This window comes from Corapipo altera, unplaced genomic scaffold (assembly GCF_003945725.1).
Source record: "Corapipo altera isolate COAL_440 unplaced genomic scaffold, ASM394572v1 2, whole genome shotgun sequence".
NCBI lineage: Eukaryota > Metazoa > Chordata > Aves > Passeriformes > Pipridae > Corapipo > Corapipo altera.
The window spans coordinates 2,873,164-2,895,603 of record NW_020884890.1 but is presented as its reverse complement, the minus strand read 5'-3'; the positions used below and the strand labels follow the sequence as shown (position 1 = coordinate 2,895,603).

At 39.9% G+C, this 22,440-nt stretch overlaps 2 protein-coding genes across 5 annotated transcripts in view; one reads left to right on the top strand and one right to left on the bottom strand.

Annotated features, from left to right (window-relative positions):
• Positions 1-3,737: 3,737 nt before the first annotated feature.
• On the bottom strand, positions 3,738-17,471 carry PTP4A1 (protein tyrosine phosphatase type IVA, member 1). 3 transcript variants are annotated; one of them, XM_027644795.1, is made up of 6 exons: positions 17,196-17,471; positions 9,973-10,522; positions 8,381-8,473; positions 7,868-7,998; positions 6,213-6,287; positions 3,738-5,377 (listed from the first exon to the last, which is right to left on the bottom strand). In XM_027644795.1, the coding sequence occupies exons 2-6, from the start codon at positions 10,075-10,077 to the stop codon at positions 5,260-5,262; spliced, it is 522 nt and encodes a 173-aa protein (XP_027500596.1). In that variant the 5' UTR covers positions 10,078-10,522; positions 17,196-17,471; the 3' UTR covers positions 3,738-5,259. The 3 variants fall into 3 exon arrangements, with proteins under 3 accessions (XP_027500596.1, XP_027500598.1, XP_027500597.1); XM_027644797.1 differs by having other exon boundaries at positions 9,973-10,519; positions 17,196-17,396; XM_027644796.1 differs by lacking the exon at positions 17,196-17,471 and adding an exon at positions 15,797-15,924.
• Positions 17,472-17,570: 99 nt separating this feature from the next.
• The window catches only part of LGSN (lengsin, lens protein with glutamine synthetase domain), a 90,930-nt gene continuing 86,060 nt past the window's right edge, over positions 17,571-22,440 (top strand). The window contains exons 1-2 of one of the 2 annotated variants that reach the window (XR_003527883.1): positions 17,571-17,614; positions 18,087-21,462. The gene's annotated coding sequence lies outside the window, so the exon portion shown is untranslated. Of the gene's footprint in view, positions 17,615-18,086; positions 21,463-22,440 lie in introns of those variants that run through there. The other variant, XM_027644793.1, reaches the window with a different exon arrangement.

Here is a 22,440-nt window from a genome sequence, read left to right as displayed (position 1 = left end):
TTCCCTTCCTGGACCTGGCTCAGAACCACTTCCAAGGGAAAGGGCTTGCCATTTACTAGAACTTATTGAGACCCAAGTTCATAGTAGCATAACTACTTGGTGGTGTTGGAAGGCAACTGAGACAGAATGTAAACATCAAGAGCCATTGAATACTACTTCTTTTTTTCCAGTGAAAAAAAACAGGTACCAATTAAGGAAGTCCAGAAGGGAGTTTTAAGAAGTAGACAAGTGAAACAGAAATGACCAAGAATTTCTGGACAGAGCATCAAGGCTACATAACTCTTGGTACCCATTCTCCATAGCATCCTACAAGGAACTCAAGTTAGAAGGAAGGGAGAATTAAGAATTCTGCCATACAAAGTTGTGGAGAGAAGGGTAGCCCATCCCTGAGATAGGCAGGGGGTGTGTTACTGTGGAAAAACCTTACGTATCAAGCATAAAGGGATGACTGTACTTGCAGTTTGAGGGAACTCCTTCATGGTTTTGCACATCTGCTATGTCCCCATTGTCTTTATGTGCTTTTATTATGATGAACTGAAAGTTGCTATAGAGTTGAAATTTTAAAGGCAAGTTCAGGATTTGCATGCCCTACCTAATGACACACAGATTTACTGGGGAATGGAAGACAAACTAAGATGCATGTAGCTTCCTACTAGTACCAATGAAGTGCATGACAATGCTGAAGTGGCACTGCCCTATTCAGATCAATATCATAACTATGGTCCTATGGATTGGGAAGAAGAGTTTACCACCTTCAGTTCTTTCTCCTCCAAAGCCCAAATGTAATTCAAGTTCTTCTTCAGAACAAGCATCAGTGAAACTTGATGATATAGTATTGTCATGTGCAAATTTATATGAAGGGTAGGGATCTGTTACTGATGTTACTCCACCGATAAAGTGGAATTAAGCTCCAGTCCACTAAAAATACCCTTTTCACACATTTAGGTTTTGTTACACTGACACAGGTTACATGTAGTGTTTGAGACTGTATGTCTTCTACTATTTGAGTATTTCTGCCTTGAGGATTCTTATGTATCTAAACACTGTGGTACCTGGTTTTCTTCAGCTACACTTTAAGAGTTCTCATTTGAATCAGGAATTGAAGCAGGCAACTTGATCTCCTGGCACTGTCCTTATCGTTTCTTGTCAGACCACTGTTTAACCACTATTACTTCGTAAACAGCCTTTCCACAGATAAGGAACTTGTGTTGTTATTGAGATAATTATCAATGCATTAGAACAATATGCATCAAAATTAACAGCATTCATGCAGGTGATCATCAAGAGGAAAATAATGCCTAATAAGACTTGCTGTGGCTACCTGTAGCATAAATCCATATAAAAAAAAATCAGGTTACAGTTGTCAATGTTTATTACACATTAAGAGCAGGGTACATTAAGAGAAATACTTTACCTGATATTTTGAACTATTGCACAAAGAAGCTGAGACATTTAATCTACCTGTGGATACCAACACTGTGAACTGAATTTGCTGTCCCATGCTTTACAGACTACACTCTCACACTTAGAGAGGTCTTCATCTAACCAATTTAGGGATCTCCCTTAGCATATGCGATATGAGACATACACCTGAGAAGTCCAAAACTCCTTTCACTAAGTGTAAGGGAAGCCTCTAGTCACATGCAAAAATCTGTATTTGTTTAGGTAAGTCCATCCCAGCTATTAATAAAACCCAATGTAGCCTGATTTTGAGATCTGAATTCAACTTGCAAAGTGTAACTATTTTTTTTTTTTGTTACAGTGGGATTACACAAATACATGCAAAAAAATATTGTTGTTCCAAATAAATTACTATTATCTCCGGTTTGACAACTTTCCCTATGCTGACAGAAAATACTTGCTTAATGATACAGCAGAATCCCCACAAATCTAAAATACTGTTTTGAATACTATCTCTTAGTAACTTTAAATCATGTTGCACATATTTAATTAAAAAAAAAAAAGAAGCATAATTAGTGCTGCAGTCAAGTATTCAGAAGTTTTAAAACAATAAAGGTAAGGTCATCTATGAACCCTCAGTCTGTTCTCTCAAATACATTTATTTAATTACACAAGATTTTTTATCTCATCTCACTTGTAAGGATAAACAATGCTCGCATGAATGAGCAGTGCTTTACTACTTTTCTTATGGCCAAAGATCTTAAGTCTAACCCAGAATTCATCCTTAATACAGAATTACACATGTTCTCACTGTTCCTTCTGCAATAATGCAGATGGGTCTGATTACTTCAGAAATTATTGCTTATCTTCACAACAGCCCCACTTGTGAGGACTGGAATGGATTTTTATGCAAGGAGAACTGAAGACCAGGGAGATTAACAATCAGAACTATTAACTAGTTTTGAGTACTCAATCTGAAATTTTTCAGGACTGTTCAGAAACATGTAGTTCTACATAATTTCATATATATTTAAGTATTTATAGACTTAAGTTGAAACTGACTGTTCAGCATTTGAGAATCAGATTCAAGAAAACCAAATTTAATTTTATCCTTGATTTTGGGTAACCAGTTAACAGCACCTCATTTGACTATCTTTCCTCAGCATTATTTAGGGACTACATGACAGAACAATATGCAGTTTTCTGCAGTAATTGCAAGATCATACTCTCCCCCTCTTACCCCATTTCCCATATATATTTCTCCTACATGCTAAGGAATTCTGTAAATACAACCACCATTTACAAACCAGATTACACAAGCCATTAAGTCCACAGCACAAAACAGGCTAGCAGATGACAAGAATGTGCTACCATATGATTAGGTACTGCTACAACATAACTCTTGAAGAGACAAATCATTTATAGTCATTCTAAACATCGAAAATTAGATGTGACATTAAAGCCTGTTTTCCATGCCAGGCTTTTGCCTAAGGATACAGTAATTATTTTCTTCCTTGAATTTGTAAATTCATATATATTACATAGATTTTATTCAATGTGCTTTATGTATTTCCATCTGCTATCTTATCTTCACATTTTGAGTGCTGTTACCATTTTAGTCCCTAAAGCGTACTGGAATTGTTAGACAAAAGAGGAAGAGACATTTTCTGTTCCTTAGAGAGTCATGACCAAACATGGAAACAGTTCAAAAGTTGACTTGATCTTTGCTTTAAACAGACATTTGTTATGCAGATTTTTCCTCTTCAGAAACCTGTTTACTGAAATCAACTGAAATCAAGCCTAGTCTCAAGTTCTAAAGAACATGTTAGTGATGGGAGCTTGGTTAAGAGCTCTTAACTTAAACACAACCCTTCCTATCCACATGAGACAAAGCAAAATCTGATCTATGTATAGAAATTGCATTAATAATTTTAAGCAAGTAAAAAAATTCCAGGCAGCTGGTAGCTGTTTTACAGTTTCATGACTGACCAAATCATTATTTTTAACTTGATTTGGATACTAATCTGTGTTAAACCAGTATTTACATCAGCCTGCTGTACTACTGAGTTACAGAATTTTTGTAGATTTTGTCTTTGCCCTTGTTCCTATTATCTAGTCCGTCTAGACAATAGAAACATTGATGTCTTTGGACATCATTCCAAAAGAAAAGATATTATTTCCTCAGTCAAATGAAGCTGTATTCCATTAAACAAAGCTTTACTGATGCATATACTCTTCTGCCTTTGCTGCAAAAACAGTTTCAAGAGCACTAAGGAAGTAACCTATTTTAGTACGGCAAGTCACAAGTAAGCTACATAAAGAAATACTGTACTTTCTATCATTAATTTTTGTCCATATTTATTTATGAGTAAAAGAAACAGCAAACATTACAATAAAGGGGACATTCAGACCCAGATTAAAAAAAAAAAAAAAAAAGAAAAAGAAAACAGATGCCTGATTAGATTCTGAATTTAGGCACCTCAAAACTGCTGACAAAGTACACAAAAATAAGTGAAAGTGATGAGCATTTCAGCAAACTTTTAAGTGCATTTCAGTATTTATTTAGATGTTTTAAGCTCTCGCACTAGATTTTACAAGCTGGTGAACACTGGCAAAAGTATTTCTCCCACAGAACTATAACCACACATTCCCAAGACAGTATAAATATATGGTTGAACTAACATTAATACACATCACCATTTTATCAATTACATAATAAAACAAATTATCAAGTATCCAAATATTAAGTTACGCAGCTTGAAAGGCATACAAAATATTACAGAGATCTGCCCAAGTCATAGCAGAAACTCAAGGAGGAAAAATGAAAAGAAGAAGAAAAAAAAAAAAATCACACTTTCAACAAAGCGATAGTTGGTAAACAACTGTCAATAGGTACAGTAAAAGAAAACTACAAGATTTTTCAGAAATTTTCTGATTAAGAATTTTTAGCTACAATAACAAAGCATTTCTAAGTTTTAAAAAAATATTTACTAAAGTAAAGGGCATATTCTATACTTCCTGCACAAGACAAAGGCAACATTTTACTAGAAATATTAAATAGCCCCTCCCAACCTTTTCAGGCCCTCTGTTAAGTTGCACATGAAGTGCCAACAATAATTTTACTGTAAGGCTTTTTGTCTGGAGACATTAAAGACTTGTGTGCTTCTGTACAATTTAAAAGATCTTCTACATGAATAACCAGAGAGTAATGACTTGTAAAATGGAGAGGTCTGCAGGTAACAGAAAAGTACAGATGCAAGGGTAAAAAGTTGCTGTAATTAATAGTATTAAAAAAACAGACTGTGCAAATCCTGATAATTCTAGTGCGATTGTGGGAGACAAAACGTACAGTGAGCAGGCAAGACTACTTTAGAGGCCGTATTCTTCAATATTGAAATGACTGTAGAAAAAAAGATAGTAAGGTCCAGATAAGCTGCTAGTTCTCACATCATCAGAACTATGCTCATTTTAAGGAAAAACATATAGCTGATATGCTGGGTGTTTTGGCACCTAATCTCTCTACAGATTGATTTATTTTAGTACCCCAATTTTTAGTAGTTGAAACTAGGTGGGTAAGACTCAACGGCATGATTCAAGGATATTTGATCTGTTAATCAATGAACAAGGAGACAGCTCAGAAACAGGGTATACAGCAAAAACATTTACTGGGTCTCCAAACATATGGATATTTACTTAAACATAGAAGTTGCATTTCTACTTAGCCTTTAGCCTATTAAATACTCCTAAGGAAGCTTCCTTTACTACTAAAAAATACCAGACTGATGTCTTTGGCATGCAGTCTGCTTAATTCTAGTTTCCATCCTTTATTCCCAAGGAAGTACTATAGGCTGTTAAGCTTTACTGAATACAACAATTATTTCGGTGACCATTGGAGTCTTTAAAGCGCAGACGCATCTTGGGGCGGTATTTCTCCAAGTACAGAAGTTGCTTGCTGTTGAAAGCTCCACGCCGCTTCCTAGATGGAGGAAAACATATTTTAAATAGAACATCAATCTCCTGCCCAGTGAAATAATATCACCAACCAGAGAAAAATATTTTTAGGTCACTTAAAAAAGCCACCTTTAAGTCAAGGCTATAACCAAAATAGGGATAATTGAAAGTTCGGTGCCAGGAAAGAGGGTGGTAGCTTCCTTTCACAAATACCTCATTGGACAACATGCTCAAAAGAGTCCATAGCATTTAAGACAGTGTTCTACCTCTGATGTACAAAATCCAGAAATCTTACAGTATTAAGAAAGAACATAAATATTTTAAGTCCCCATAATAAGAAGCTGAACAGAAATTGAACTGCGTTTTCTCAAACCGTTAAGTACGTGAAAAAAAGGTACATGTTGATTGACTGTTTGGAATACCAGTCGTCCTGTTCCACATTTTATATAGAACCAGTACAAGCTGAATTTAACTCTTCAAAGACTTGGCAAATATGCAAGAAGTATTATGATATTGTTTATAACAGCTGCAGCTTCTTTTAAACATAGTTGAATTGAAACCTGAAAATTACGACATTGCGACTAAAATTCTTCTCATCCAACTTACACTTATCTAAAAAATCCAAGGAAATATTTGTTTTCAGCAGACCACCAGGAAAGACTAGGAAGAACATTTTAGCACACTTTGGTCTAATACAGAAGAAAGGATCCACCAATGTGAGTGAGTGTTACTTCTAGCTAGGAGACAGAACTTAAATTCTAAAGGTATTCTGCCTCTCATATGTAAAATTTCCTTTAGTGCCCAAGGAGGTACCAACACGTTAAATCTTGGAAACAGCTACATATTAGCTTCATACTTACTGTCTTATGAACTGCACTGCATCTTCATACTTCATTCCACATTCTATCAGTGCAAGAGCAACTAAGACTGGAGCTCTGGTTCAAAAAAGAAATTATATGCAGTTTAGCTTTTGTCAATGCATACTGAGAAAAACCTTTACCCAGTTCTCTCTTTTGTCCTGTGTATCTGATGCTTTCTCTCTGGGAAGGCAAAAAAGGCAAAAGGCAACTGAGATACTATACCACTTGTTTTTAAGTTACCCATTCTCATTAAGATAGGGGTTTAAATTAACCCTGGTCAACCTTAGCTTTTGACTTTAGGTATAGGAGAGTACAATTGCAATAAAATGAAAGTAATCTTCAACAATTTGTTTCAAAGCAATTGATTCTGGGGAAGAGTTGCATATGGGTTTCTATCCCCCACAATGAAGCATCCCTAGAAACAGTCTGGATCATCAAATCAGAAAACAGAAGAGGAGTGTCAGGTTCAATAAAAACTGACAAAATGTAGAAGTAGCATAACAAGTTTTAGGAACAGATGAAATCCACAGGCTGCTGCACTCCCAAGGATTTCCTTGCTTGCCACAGTATTCTTCATCTGAAGAATACAGTTTTCAGTTAGAAAAGCTTGACAGAAATCAAGCCCAAATACATTAGCAATTTATGGCTCAAAAAAAAAAAAATCATGCCACACATGAGCAACAGAGTTGTGCATCTAGTAGCAAGCTTAAGTGATTTTGTATGTTCAAGGATTTAAGAGAAAACATACAGGATAGAAATCTAGAATATTCTTTTCAACTAATTAGCTGCCCAATTTTGAAGAAAACCCAACAGGTAGCACTCTAAGCAGCAGAAAAAGACTTCGGTTTTGGCAACATTCATTACTACAGTCAACTTTGTTACATGTGAAGCCATAATGCAGTGGATAAGCCAGGCTTACAGACAGCAAGATCAGAAACTTCCATTTTAGACTGGACATACTGAAATCCATGGCTATAATATAGCAACTGCTTTTACAACAGATCTAGTTCCTAGGTAGTCTAGAACAATAACAGAAACACCATTATGTTGTCCCAACTGATGGAACTGTATTTAAGACAGTGGCAGCAGACAGAGGGAGCCAGGCTAAGAGGAGAATATTTAGCATTATCACTAATAATTTTGAGGTCACTTAGATGTGAGACAAACAGATGTTTGAGACTTTGGAGAACACTTTTCATCCCTCAGATAGGTGGTGGATAAAAGTTGGTCTTGATGTGCCAGAACCAGCCACTTGTTTGTGGATAATGGTTACAATACCCGTGGTACAAGAAGACTCACAATAATACTGAAATGGAGATGAAGCAGGCAAGTCAATAAAAACAAAAGCATTAGAAAAAAAAGAAGACATAGCAAAACAGAAATACCAATGGGACACTTATCAATATGCTTGGTACAAGAATATACTTGTTTACTTAATGCAGTAGATTTTGTGAGAGCTGTGATTGTAGCATCATCTGTTGACCAAAAGGCCTTAACAGATGCATACAACAGTTTCCTGCCATCTTCACTATTTTTAAGTGTGAGGTCATTCCAATATGGGATATGTGACTATTCTACATTTACCTCAAACTTCTGCACTAGATCTTAACAAGTCTGACCAGGAATTCAACAGATCTTTATAAAGCTTCACTCACCTTCCAAGACCAGCAACGCAGTGTACAGCAATACAACAACCAGGTTCTTCACGAAATTTAACTTTAAGGAGGTTTAGCCAATCATCAACAATCTGGTTGGATGGTGGAGCACCGTCATCAAAGGGCCAATCCTAGAATACAGGATGACAAATACACAAAGATGGAACTCTTTTTGCTTGTAAGATGTGTGCATAGGCAAAAAAAGGAGGGGATACAATGGACAAAGTGCTGACAGCTAAGGAAACCATTTAAACTTACAATTTTCTAGCAGTATAACTATAGCAGTATTAGGAATACATTCCTTTCAATCAGTTTTCATTGAGCGTATGATTTTGATCAAAACTGAAATTTTTTCCTGACAAGAAAGAATGACTGCACAGCTTTTTCCTCCATCAGCTGCTTGAACATACTCATAGAGTTAATAAGGTGGTATCGAAAGAATTATTTTTTTGGGAAGGGGTGGGGTGGGGAGGGGAATGGGTTGGTTTTAAACTCTGCTTTTACATTACTTACCAAAACCTGAATGCCTTCTTTTTCCACCGGAGCAGTGTCATAAGTAGCTTCACACACTCTTACCACTGTGGTAACACCATATTTCTTAAGTTCCTAGGAAGTGAAAAAAAAGTTGCTGTGAGAGCAAACTAGTTGCACTTGACCACTTAATTTTCTCAGTAAGTTTACTCAGTAAGTAATTCAAAAATTTTCAGTAAGTAACCTCATACAAATGCTTGCCACCCTGTGAAGAACAGAGAAAGCTGAAATAACTAAAAACCTATGTGCTAATGCCAGATACCCTTAAGTTCTGCTGCAAACATAGTTTTATGTGCAGATTGAGTTTTGTTATATTGGATCAGACTTTTTTTAATCTGAAATCAGATCCAGCTAAATATTAATTCATCAAGCAGTCCACCTCCAAAAGATCATTCCTTTTAAAGGAACAGGAAGTTTCCTGGTTTGCAAAGCTACATACTTCAGTTAAGCACTCTGAGCGACGTTTAAATCTTCTCCTTCTCTCTCTCTGCTTAAAATAGGTCTGTAAGACCACTTACTGTTAAGAACTATGAGTTGTCATAACTAGAGAATAACAAAATTTAGCTTTCCAAAAAAGCACTCCCTCTGTATTATTCCTGCAATGACCCATCCTTCACATTGTCTGAACTGAACTGACTGAAGCATGGCCTAAGCATACTTTATCTACATGTGGCGGTATAAAGTCAAGCAAATGTTATCCTACTGTGTTTCCCATAAATTATACCACTCCAAATGCAGAATTGAGCTATAATACACCTAAAATCTTGCTAATGAGGGACTTTGCAAACCTTACCAGGAAGTAACTTTGCAGGAACTAGCATACACTTTATACACCAGCACACTTTATAGTTCCAACACGCTGGATATAAGTTTTAGATGATAAATTCGATACCAGCAGTATTAGCAATATATGCCAAGCTACCTGGCAGTAAACAATTTCAGCACATACCAAAACACTTAAAGTAACTTCAGCAGCTCTGGATGCAGAGTAAGCCTACTGCCACAAATTTCACTGAAGCAGACACTATGACACAGACAATCCTCTTAAGCTACATTAAAACCACAATCTGCTAACACTGGAGGAAGCTAGGCAGTGAAAGCATATTGCAAGCCTGTTCTTTGTTCCTAAGGTTCTGATCAACGACATATAGTGAATTATTATCTTTTTAATCACTATGCAGTAAGTGCAAGGAAATGTTACACCACTTTAGCCCAATGTGAATTCAAGTTCCTATCACTAGCAGATATTTGTTTTGTTCTACACATAACTCTGTCAAATAATTCCTGTTTTCAGACCTAAACAACGTACTTAATGTACCATTACAGTATAACTACTACTTGGCTTCACTCTCAGAATTACATTTGTGAAGGCCAAAGTATATCTGAATAGATTTGTCTGTAGCTCTTTGAAGCACAGCATCAGTATTTGAAAAAAGTCAATACACAAACAATTTCAGTACTTCCTCATATGGCTTTCACAGCCATTAGCAACTAGTAAAGAAGGAAATTGTAAATACAGCATGTTGCACAGGCATTAAAAAGCCACATCAGTAAAAATTGTGTCCTGGCCTTACCTCTATAAATTTGTTTAAGGTTGCATTGGTTGGATTGTGTGTGATCAGGAATCTCATGTTCTTGTAGGTGATTTCCACAGGAGCAGGGCGGTTCATTCGGGCCATATTGATTTAGTTAAACATGCAACAAGATTATGAAAGGATTAAAAAAAATTCTAATACAGAAGTGATGTAGAGAAACTGAAGTCTACTCCACTATACTCCACGTGAAATTCTCAGTGCTTGGAAGTATGAAGTTGGGAGCAATGGGAAATGAAATGAACCTCCTAACAAGAAGCAGCAATTCTTCAATCCAGTAATACTGAGGCAAAAGAAAGGCAGTGCACTGAGGTTTACCCCATCCAGGTCTGAATTCTGTTGTTAAATGCTCTGCCAATTTCAATTCAAAACTTCTTATCCTGGTCAACCACTCTTAGGGGGGCTTCTTGGTGGAGTAGTAATGAATTTCTACAGTTCACTTGTCTGCATAGAGGTCGTGCTGTGCCTGGCAGTAGTCTCCACTGCCCTTCAGAAACTCCATAAATGTGTGACCAAGAACACCACAGAACTGCTGTAAAGAGAGGGGGAAAAAAAAGCATAATGAGGACAGGTGAAACAAGGTTATTTTTAAGACATCATGCATTATAAAATGAAAAAATAAAAACACAGCAACTAAGCAGTTTCATGAAGTTTATTTTTTATTCCAAGAACTAAGTATCTGTAAGAATCCTGTCACCTTTCTTAGCAAGGATTATTTGAAAATAAATACATTTACTTAACACAAAGTTTTCATATAGGGTTATTTCAACACCAAACGCTGAAATGTTTTAAAACACCAACTCAGATGTGCTAAACATAGCAACAAGTTTTAAGAACCCCAGTATTTATATAAAGCATAGTTTTTTCCAGGATACCCATACAACTTCCTTTTCCATTCTGAATTGAGAGACATCACAACATCTACTAAAGTTACAGTGACTTTACGTAGTCCCATGAAAGCAAGGATGAGATTCCTTGAATATTCAAGCTCAGCAGTGGACAATTTTTAGTGTCTGAACAAAACTATCAGTCTCTACTTAAAAGGAGAATCACTTGTCTTAATGGCTAAAAACTTACTTTGCTTGTAAGCATCATTAATTCACATACAGAACAGCCAGTAGAAAAAAAATGCACATAAATCCACCTGACTTAAATAGGAGGCCATGAAAACAAATGCAGTCTTTGTGGGCTAACAACAAAATGTGAGCTTTCAAACACTTTGAGACTTTCAAGGCACACAGATTTCTAACTAAGGAACATTTCACGTACTAAAGGCTGAGGACCCATGGCAACCTTCATATGCTTTTAACTGTCTTTTCACACCAGGACTTTATTTATACCAAGATAGCAGTAACAGTCTAGCTAAAACCATACATAAGCAAGTTTATTGAACAGGTTATTCCTGTCCAGTGGTATGATGTTTAGCTATGGTTAAATTTATATATATAATTACTACAAGACACAACTAGGAATTAAGATAGCAAATGAACTGCTCCAAGTTGGGTATTCATTTGCAGATGTTGTAAAGGAACCACTAAGATATGCTTTTATGCACTGTGGAACCCTTCCAGCAGAGGAGTTAGTTTTGTACCCAGCCACAGCACCAGTCCTGCTGAGGACACCTGTGTAGGGAACAGAAGGGAAGACGAGAGGAGTTCTGTTTCCCAAAAGAGAGGTACAAGTTGAACCACATGCCCACCAAATATACTTAGGTAGCAGAGAGAAACATAATTGATCCCACAAATGTTTAGCAGAAAAAAGTTATTTATGTTAGTCAGGCAACTCATTTTCATTTTCAGACAGCTTCCTGGTAAGAGTTTTAAGGTGTTAATCACAGGCATGACTTGTAAAAAACAAACAAACAAAACAAAACAAACAAACAAACAAAAACACACAAAAAACCCCCAACTTGCTAACAGATATGAGAATTAACTTAACAGAAGAAACTAAAATAACAATTTCACATGCATTTTGCTGCCACTCCAGAGATACTATCATCAGCTGGTAGTAAAGAATGTAGGATTAAGTTTGCCAGTTGCAAAAAACCTATTTCAGTTTTTATTTTTGACAACTTGAGAGACAGCAAGAACTCTAAATATAATAAGCATGAAAAAGGAGTAAGAAGGGTCCTCTGAAGTCAAAGGCCAACAGAGTAACAGGAACCACGAGAATTCAGACTCGGAAGAACTCCAAGAATCATCATCTGACTCACCAGCCATGTCCTAGCAGAAGGTGGCAGGTGTGCTTTTAAAAGCCTCCTAGGACCAGACCTAGGAAACAGCTAAAATAGCAACTAAAAAAAAAAGAACTGAAGATAACTTATTTAAAGTCGCTTTCAATTAGTTTAAGAAGCAGAACAGCAAAAAGGGACAGGACAGCTTTAAGCAGATACAGCTGCACAAGGTCTTGTGCTACTTTTTGCATGCACTGGCAGATCTCATGTTTATCTCCTCCTAAGAAGAATCACAGACAGTCCTTTTCCCTGGTAGAGGATGAGGGAGTGGAGGCTGTCAGAAACAGAAATGCATGAAAGTGAGCTTGAGGACACAGAATGGGGGAAAAAAGAACACAGTGTAATTGGAAGCAGTTAACATGTCTCCATACTAGGACAGGTAGGGAGAAAGAAATAATCAGAATTCATCCAGCCTGCTAGGTAGGCTGCCCTTAGCATGCAACTAGGAGTACTCAAGATACCAGACAAACTTATCATGGGGATAAGGAAAAGGGCAGGCAGTAAAGTATTAGTTAAGTAAAAAACCATTCATTTTAATGCAAATTGCTAATCACATCTAGAAACTGGGTGCACAGTTCAAATTCTTATACAAAGTTGAAGCAAGTGGATTATGCAATGTTACATTTGAGTTCTATGTGTTATTAACCCTTACAAAGGAATTCATTTTGTTAATTACTGACTTAGTATTACACACATCAGCACCTTAATAATTCACACAGCTAAGGACCTAACCAAGAATGTATTTAAGCCTCACTGTTTGCCTTGGCAACTGCTGCTGCCGTATTATAAAGGAGCAAAGCTCATATTTTCCTTTGATGTGAATGCCATCACTTCTTACCAATGCTAGCAGGAAAGCTTCACATGCACACCAACTCCTTTAGACAGCAACACACTGTACTACGCTAAGACAGCTCTGCCAGTCTAGTTTAGTTCTGTTCTGGGAGTCAAATGAAAATTAAAGACAAGTAGTACATGGGCATGCTGTTTGTGTTATGGCATTAAATTACAGTACAAGGCTTCATCCACCTTCAGTAAAAAGACCTGGAAGATAAGAAATCAGCTATAAAAATACAGTTGCAGTAATTAAGATAATCTCAGATTTGAGGGAACTCAAATGATGTCAGGAACTTCCAAGAGGCTTGGAAACGGGGCTTTAGAATTACTACATTGTCTCATACAGTTTTGTCAGGTAAGCATGAAGTTGCCTAAGGGAAACTCAAATGCATAGTGTTGTATGCAGAAGGTTCTTTAACAGAGCAACACCAACTCATTGCTTTTACCATTAAGTTGGGTAGTCCAGCATATTCTTTTCAATTTACATATAAGTTTTCCTTGAGGAAAATTAACACTGAAGGATTTTGGAAAAAGTAGCAGCTTCCATCATGACAGAAAGCCAGACAACATTTAGACCGTTAGAGCCATCAAAATAAACTTAGAAAACAAAACTAAGGTTAATATGCCAGGGCCACATATTAAGAGAAGGCAACCTGTCCATTATAGATTACAGCTGTGTTATGATTGCACCACCTACTATAGTTCGTGCTAGCAAAAGTTAGAGAACAGTCTATTCAAGTAGAAGGAAGACATCTTGAAAAGAAAGGCTTTAATTCATGCCCTTCTTTGAGACAGAATGCTAAAGTATCCGTCTTCACTGACCAACAGATTCACATGTATGTTAATTCATGGTTTGAAACAATCACTTGTGTCTGACAAAAACGGCTTATAAAAGTAATCTGTTAAATCGTTACTGATATGGGGAAAGCAAAGAGGTGTAAGGTTATCCCGTGCTGTTGACGTCCTTATTCACAACTCAGTGGCATCTTGAAAAACATGCAAACAAAAGCACTTGCTTATGCAGTTACATGACACTTTACCTTCAGAAGATGAGCAAGATGACTCACAGTTGCTCAATCCACCAGCTCATAGACCAAAAACATTTATATACAGAACCGACTGTGTGGTCTTCCATCCTCTGAAGTCAAGACCTGACACACACTCACCTACTAAAACCACAGGATCAGAACTAGAGAACTAAAATAAGCTACATTTTCATGACAATTTGAGAACACCTGCAAGAAAGTTCATTGTTCTTACTACCTGACAAAAAGTTACTGAATGACAGATAGCCCTGACTTCCTCTTACTACTCAAGGCTTAAATAGCAACTGCCAGAGCAGTCAGGGAAGAGTGGGAGGGTAAGGGATACAAACTGTGAAGCCATAAGGCAAGACAGAGGCACACCTTTGTAAGGTGCTGTTGACAAGATGTATCTCCTACCTACTGGGGAGATGAATGCCTGTACTGTAATATCCACAGTGATAACATTGTCCATCTTAGCCACAGACAGCAACCCATTGCCTAAGAAGATACACTCAGATCTCACTGACAGGAAGGGAAAGGTTTATCATAAATTTGTTGCGACATGCTCTCTGCCGGAAGGATGTTCTCGTGGTTCAAATATGCACTGAAAGGGGGAAGAAAAAATTATCTCAAAACTTCCTGTATAACAAGTCAATGCAACTTCCAGAGATGATGAAACTGAGGCCATGTGACTGCGTTCAAAGTTCTTCTGTGTGGACCACAGAAACAACATGCAAAGAAGCCTTAGCAGATATTGCAGAAAATAAGACATCACAAAACCCATTTCATTCCCTTGTTTAAATGACTTAACAATGCCACTTCAATAGCAAACTATTTAAATCCCACCATTCTACTAAAATATTATTCCATTATGTTTTAAGCAAGAACATGAGAAATTTAGTACGTACATACAAAGAGAGTTATTGCTGTATTTCATCAAGTTTAATAAACCCATTAACACCTAACAAGAAGTTGCTACTGAGAAGAATGTGGTAAGGAGTTATGGACTTGCATTTAATATAGAAATATCTCTTCTATTGATCCGATAGAGCAAGATTTAATTTTTTAAAGAAGGTGAATATCTGCTGCTAGGTTACAGTTCAGTAATACTCTTATCTGGGCGCTCAGGTTAATGTTTAAAAGTCATCACTTACAGTCAGCCTACACACTGGGATAGATCCGGCATTCTTATGTGCCATATATTCTGCCAGAAAAGGGAAGTTGCACTTGACGGAAGTTATTAGATAAGGCTAAATTCTATTTATTTACTGCCTTACTGACACATTTAGTTTCAGTAAGACAATGACATCCTTCTCCCTTGGCTCCTGCTGTATCTGTCACTCATTTTCCTTTCTCTCTTTTATTTCTTCTCATGGCTGTGCAATTTCTATATTGCTTCTTCCACATTTTTCCCCAAAACAACTGTTCCTGGCAAGACAATTTCAAAACCCTTCTCTGTTCCATCACTAGAATAATATGAGCTGACATTTAAGTGTAATCTTCAGTTTTCTTGGTTTGGCAGTTTTATGAGATTACAAAGAGACAGGGTTCATACTTCTGAGTCACTGCTTTTGAAAGACTCAGCAGATGCAGGTAGACATATTGGAAAGTTGTTTCCAGCAGAAATAGGAAACACCAGAATCACAGGAACCTCATGCCACAAAAACTGTACAACTGTCAGCTCATAATACTTGCCATGCGCATAGCTGCCTACCAGAGAGCACACAATCCTGCTTCTGTTACTGTAGGTTACTTGATTCTGTTATTTTTTTGTCTTTCTTGTTTCCCTGCTTCTGGAAGGCATGCTACCACCAGCAAGCCATGTGTTATTTGATTGATTGTGCTTAAATACACACAGCGCTCTGTGGTCACAGATGTTAGGCAGCACAGGCACCGAGATTACTAGAGGGGGTTAAAAAAAAAAAAACAAAAAACAAAAAACAAAAAAACGGGAAGCATATGAGGAAAGCAAAATTTTCCAAGGGTGAACTGTGATCCACCTCCAGAAGGAAATGCCTCCCTTGAAAAGCCAGATGGCAAGGTCTTAAAAGCAGGTTCGGTCAAAATTAAGGTATTTGACTACAATCGTCAGCTTCTGAGGTTCGAGGCACATTGTTAGAGAAATATCTGCTTCAACGTGTACTTAATACTTCTCTGCGGACTTTTCCTGCCGAACGAGACAGGCTGCACACCCGAGTTCGGGCATACCCCACCTCTACTGCATAGAGCTCATTTTGGAAAGGACTCACGTCCTCGCTCGCAGCCGGCGCTGCCTCCCCGCCCGAGCACGGCGGAGACAAAGCCGCCGCCGGGCCGCCTTCGCCGCGACCGCGCACGTGGGGCCGCGGCGGGGGGCGAGCGCCAGCCGCGGCAGCCGAGCCTGGCACCGGGCCGGGCCGCCAACCGCCCGCGGGCAAGCCTTGGCTTGCCCGGACAGCGCCGGGCCCGGCCGCCCCCAGCCGCGGGGTGCCGGGCTCCCGCTCCGCCCGTCCCTCTGTCCCCGGCGAGGTGACGGTGTCCGGGCCGCGGCAGCGCCGCGCGGGCCGGGCCGTGTCCCGGTGCGGCGGTCACGGGTTCGCATCACGCCTCGATCAGGCTCCCGACGCGGAGCCATCTTGTCCCCCGGAGCCGCCGCCCGGCTCGGCCTCCCCCCGGCAGGGGGCTCCTGGCACGGCCCTGGGTGCGGAGCCCCGGCCCCGGGGGCGCTGCCCTCCCCGGCGGGAGACCCGGCCCGGCAGACACAGACCCTGGCGGGGGGAAGGCCGGGCCGGCGGGCGGGGCAGGCGGCAGCTGGGTTCACAAAGCGGCTTTGTGCCCGGGCCGGGCCGCCCGGGAGCCGCGGAGAGGTCGCCGTCTCCTCCCTTCCCGGCGGAGGAGGGGAGAGGGGCGCCGGGGGCGGCAGAGAGGCCGAGCCCTGCCGCAGCCCGGCGGGCTCGGCGCTCCAGCGGCCCGCCCGAGAGGAGCCGCAGCCCAGCGCTTCGAGAAGCCGCCTGCAGCCGGGCGAGAGAACAAAGGGATAACATGGAGGAGCAGGGGGAGAAGCGCGGGGAGCCGGGCACGGTCGGGGGGCCCGCGGGGCAGGGGGCCGGGGGGCTCGGGCGGGCGGCACTCACAGGAATATGGTTACTCATTGAAGACTGTAGCCTGATCATACAGCCGGGGTGCGGGCGCCACAGCCGGGGGCAAGAGGAGCAGAACCAGGAGGGGGAGGAGGCGGAGGCGCTGGAGGCCGCGGAGCTGCCGGCGGGGGTTCGGCGGCGGCGGCGCGGGGCAGGACCATACAGCGGCTGCGGCGGGCGGACGGCTCTGCGGGCAGCGCCGGGCGGACGCGGCTGCACCAGGAGCGACACTCGGCGCCGCCTCCCCCACGAGCGCCCCGGCCCCGCCCCTCGCCCGCGCGCGTCACTGACGGGCGTCGCTCCCGCCCAATCAGAGCCGCCGTCGGCGCGTCCGGGGCTGGCGCGAGGCCTCGGGGGGCGGGGTGGCGCCGGGTGCGGGCGGCGCGAGCGGCGGAGGAGGCCGGCGGGAACCGGTTCGTGAATGGGGCCGGGGCGGGGGCGCCCCCGGGGGCCGGGCCGGGACGCCCCGCGTGGCCCCGCCCGTCGGGGCCGATGCCGGCGGCTGCGCCGGGGGCGCCAGCGGCGAGCTCAGGAGCCCCTTGGGCAGCGAGTCCTGGTTTCTGCCGCGCAGCCCCTGCTGCCCGCCGCGGCGGGGCGAGGCGGGACAGCCACTCCCGCAGGGGCCGTAGGACGCAGGATGGCGCAGCGCGGCCCCCGGGCGGGTTTAATCCCTCGGGCCCTTCGCCCGCGGGCCGCAAAACCGCTTTGGCGAGTTTAATGCTGGCAGGAAGCTCTTAGCGCGTTTTGCCCGCGGATTACCCTGTGTTCTTTAAGTCGGGATAAAACCGGTGAATTCTGGTGTTACACATAGGAGATCAGCCCAGTAGGCCAGAAGTGGTGTGGGAAACAACAGGGGCTCTCTCAGCCTTCCCCTCTCCATCCTAGGGAACAGCACAGGGGTTTCTGAAAAGCGTGATCAGGAGTTGGAGCCCAGCGTTGGGAAGCACCGACCGACAGTGTCACTGCTGTGCCCAAGGGATACAGGCACGTCAGCCGGCTGGACACGGGCAACCTGGGAAACACCTCAGTGTGGGTCAGCGCCAGCTTTGTGAAATAGCAGCCTATTTTTAGATTCAGTTTGTCTGAAACTGTTCTAGTTGTATTTAATTGGTTAAGTCTTTCGACTGCATGTTATTGTATTGTTACAAATTACAAGAGCCTGCAGAAGTTGTTTTTTAATCTAAAAAATAAACAATTGTGAGTCTCATCAGTGAGTATTGGCTTGTACAAAGGTATGCTGGTTTGTGGTTTTGCCCAAATGGCCTGATTTTATGTAGTCTCTATAAACCAGAGGTGTTCATGGTCACTGACTCGTGAGGTCTGTTGCTCAGAACATGACTATATTACCTTTCACTCCACCTGGCTTCACGTGGCTATAAGACCATGTCTGTGCTCGTATTAATGTACTCAGCTTTTCTGGGCTACAAATAGATCTGGGCTATATTTATTTACATTGCGGTTTGTGTTTACTGACTGAGGACACGTGTCTGGGGTGAAGTTGCAGCTGTTTCTACTTCTCCATATAAAACTTCTTGAAAATGTGCTCAGAATGCTATAAAACAAGAAGATGATCCCAAGGTTAATGGCCGCTTGGAATATTGTTTATTTGTTGCAATGTTAGGAAGGTTTTGAGGAAAAAAGAAATAAAATCAACACATCTTCTCTCTTAATAAAGCTTGAGGAATTTGCTCTGGGTAGGGTTCTGAGATTAAACAGCTCTTTATGTGCTTTAAGCCACACTGTTTTGTTTTTGTGTTTGTGTTGTTTGGTTTTTTTCCCTCCAACAATACATGCATTCGTTTACTGTTTCATTGCACATTAAACTGATCAGGATTTTAAGATCAGTTACTTTGTGCTGAAACATCCTTGCAGTGTTGTAGCACAGTAGTTTACACTGAAAATAAGTCAGGGCAGTTTCTTTGAAATGATATAAGAAAAAATAATTTAGCTCAGGAAACTTAATCTAAAAGGATTTTTTTCTTTTTGAGGAAAGGCTCTTAGTGTAATTTTAACTGTTTAATATTAATTTTTGTTATGATAGTTCCTATCTGGCCCCCTTAGTGATTAATTATGTGGTACTAGTTGTCACTTAAGATGCAGTTCCTGTATTTCATGGTCTGAGATGACAAGAGGTACTTGGGAGTATTAAAGACTGGTAGACTCCAAAGATCTCTTATTTCATATAACATAGAGCAGAGTAAGAGATATTTATAGGGGAGAGAGAGAAAAGTGCATAGTTACAGGATACCAACTAGGGAACTTATGAAACAAAGTGGATTGAGGAAACAGAAAGAGATGAGACTCCTAAAGAACTTAAAAAATAAGAAAAAAAGTAAATGTTTGAAAAGAGGAATCTGTGGGGTATATTCAGAAGAGACTGATACTACTAGTATCACCATTGTTGCAGTATTAGGAAGATTAATACAACTTTTATGATAAGAGGCTATAATAGGACAAAGTTTGAATATATATTTGAAGAAGTGGGAGTAAAAAATAAAATGTGGGCATGGCCTGAATGTCCAGTTCTTACCTAGTTGACTATTATCAATAGTTTTAATAGGCACTTATGCATTAAACCAGGCAATTTCAAGGTACTGAAGTTTCAAAAATCAAAATGGTGAGTTCTACCTTATAAGTACTTTCTTTGCCCCAAGTACAATAGTGAAAAAAAAATCCTGATTATTTATGTAAAAGTGTGAATATTTGATTTGCTTTGTTAGCCATTTTTGTCAAGAAGGAGAATCGTAATATGACGAGGAAGCAGTTTTTTACCTCTGATCATCTTTGTCAACCTTCCTGTACGTATAAAAATACCATTATATTATTTTTTAGCCACAGGGACCAGAACAGGGACTAGTTTTCAACATGCAGTCACACAGTTCCATGTATCACTTTGAAGTGGTTTATATTAATTTCTTGCAAGTACATGGGTTCTGGTTTGAGAATGCTACTTCTATGGGATTCAAGAAAATTAAACTTTAAAATATTACTTTTATGTTTGAAATATGTACCTTTTGTAACAACTAATATAAATATTACTCAAAGACTAAATAAAAATAGTTGTTACCAATATGCTTGTCTTTTGCAGACACTTAACTTCCTTAGTCCCACTAGACAGAAATCAGTCAGTTGTCCCTGACATTTGTGGGGGGTCTTATGTATCATAACATAAGGGCAAAAAACCCCAAACAATCATATACTGGAAAGAAATGTCAGAATCTAAATTGCTTAAAGTATCACTTGGATGTAGTGTCTATCTGGACTAGTCCTGTTTTAAATTTGAATGAAATTGGGGATTTTGTATAGCTATCAATGTCATGCTGTTACTAGTCCGTATGGTTGGAATTACCATACACACTTAAGGCTTTGCTGGTTGGATCTTTGATCTGCTGATATTAAATGTAGCCTGAAGGCTGTGTTAATGCCCATGTCATGCCAATAGGTAAAAACGTGAAGTGAGTTGGCTATGACTGGGTTAGACTGTCATCTAATAGGAAACTCATACATTACTAAGGTGATTAAAACAAAAAATAATTAACGGATAGGAATATAATTAATGCAAATCAATGTAGTTCTAGGGAAAACAGCTGTTGTAAAGAAAGCTGATTTAATGCTTTGATAAGATTACAAGATTGACATAAAAGTAACTGCATTGTTGTAATGCTAAATGTTCATGTTTTCGAAGTTTTATCAAAGGAATGTAATTAAAAATCACTCTAAAAAACAAGTGTGACTGATGCAAAACTGATGAGTAACAAGCAGCAATGGTACCAACATCTGCAGAGTAATCTAGATTATTTAGTAACTTGTATTCACTCAAAAATGTGTACAGGCACTTGCAAAGTCATACAGCTAGAACCAGGAATACAAGCAAGATTTATAAGTTTTCAAGAATGCTTTTGTTACTTTAAAAAGAGTTTTTAAAGTACTGTTTAAAAAGAGATTTTAACAGGCAAGTAAGACAGTAGGAACTCCCAGGCCTGTGCTGTGGTTACAGTAAAAATGATCCTTTATGTCATCCTTGGGTGTCTAATGTGAAATTGTGAGTAGAGGGATTTTTTTTTTTTAAATAGCATCAGTACTAACTATTGAATTACCATGTGCAGCTCTGTTGACCACAGACCTTCCAAATTACCTGATTTTCTGATACATAAGGAAACCCAGTCAAGGTGTAGGGAGCCTGTATGTGGCATTTTTCATGTGCCTTATTACCTTCTGCTTCATCTACACTTACTGTCCCACCTCTTAGCCCTTTTTTTCTCTCTCAGGCTCAGTGCCATGGTATCTCTCAGATTCTGTGATCTTCTGGTGAACAGAATATTGGAGTGGAAAGGACTACAGGACAGCGTCAATTGTTTCTGTAAAATTTGTGTTTGAGAGTGGTAGGTCCACAGCTGTGTCATAGAAGAGAGAGTGATGTACTGATGGGAATGCAAAGATGCAGGAAATGTTCAAAGACTGGAAACAGTGAGGCATATAAAGGACTCCTCATATTTAACTCAAAAAGTAGATGCAATGATATCTCACATGGTGAAAATATGGGCCTCTAAAGTTTTTTTAATTTGAAGAGCAAGGTAGGTTGGTTCATAAATACATGACAAATTCACTTGCTCTGACAAATACAAGTTACTGGCTTTGGTACAGGAATTGCTGCGTAAAATTTCATGTGCTGTGACGTGTAGGAGGCCATATACTGTAAAATACAGATTTTCATATCTTGAGAATTTAGCCAGAAAAGAAGACTTTTAGAAGATCCTTTATTTGAGATTTTTAAGTTAGTTCAAACTCCTTATGGTATTTTTGTCTCAATGGAGCTGTAAGATTTCTTAAATTGTGTCTTACCTGGGAATTCTGTTTTTAATATTTCTAAAGTTCATTCATATTAACAATTTAACTGAGTACTTCTTTTTATTTTTTCACTGATGAGAATTTCATTGTGTTTATGAAAACCCTCTAAATTACTTAGTTTTTTATTCTTGTCAATTTTCACTATGTCAGCTTAACTTCTGCATCTTGGTCTCATTTCTTCTCCCCTCTAGCATATTTTCCTCTTTATTCTTTGATGGATGTCTTCAGTCAAAATCTATTTTCAAGCCTCTTCCTTTTCTTCAATTCTTTAAAAAGTCTCGCGATTGTTAAACATCAGTTCATTTCTCTCTTATGTCCTAATCTCACTCAATAGTGCAATCAGGAAGCTGGTTCTGTTTCCATGGCCTGGGTCTGCATAGTCACAGCACAC

Bases quoted from the DNA above. Each gene is read 5' to 3' on its own strand.
- PTP4A1 (XM_027644795.1), bottom strand. From the start codon at position 10,077: ATGGCCCGAATGAACCGCCCTGCTCCTGTGGAAATCACCTACAAGAAC. The intron at 7,999-8,380 runs GTAAGTAATGTA...CCTGTATTCTAG, and splicing joins AAGAAGGCATTCAGGTTTTG to GATTGGCCCTTTGATGACGG. The intron at 5,378-6,212 runs GTAAGTATGAAG...TCCTCCATCTAG, and splicing joins GCAGTGCAGTTCATAAGACA to GAAGCGGCGTGGAGCTTTCA.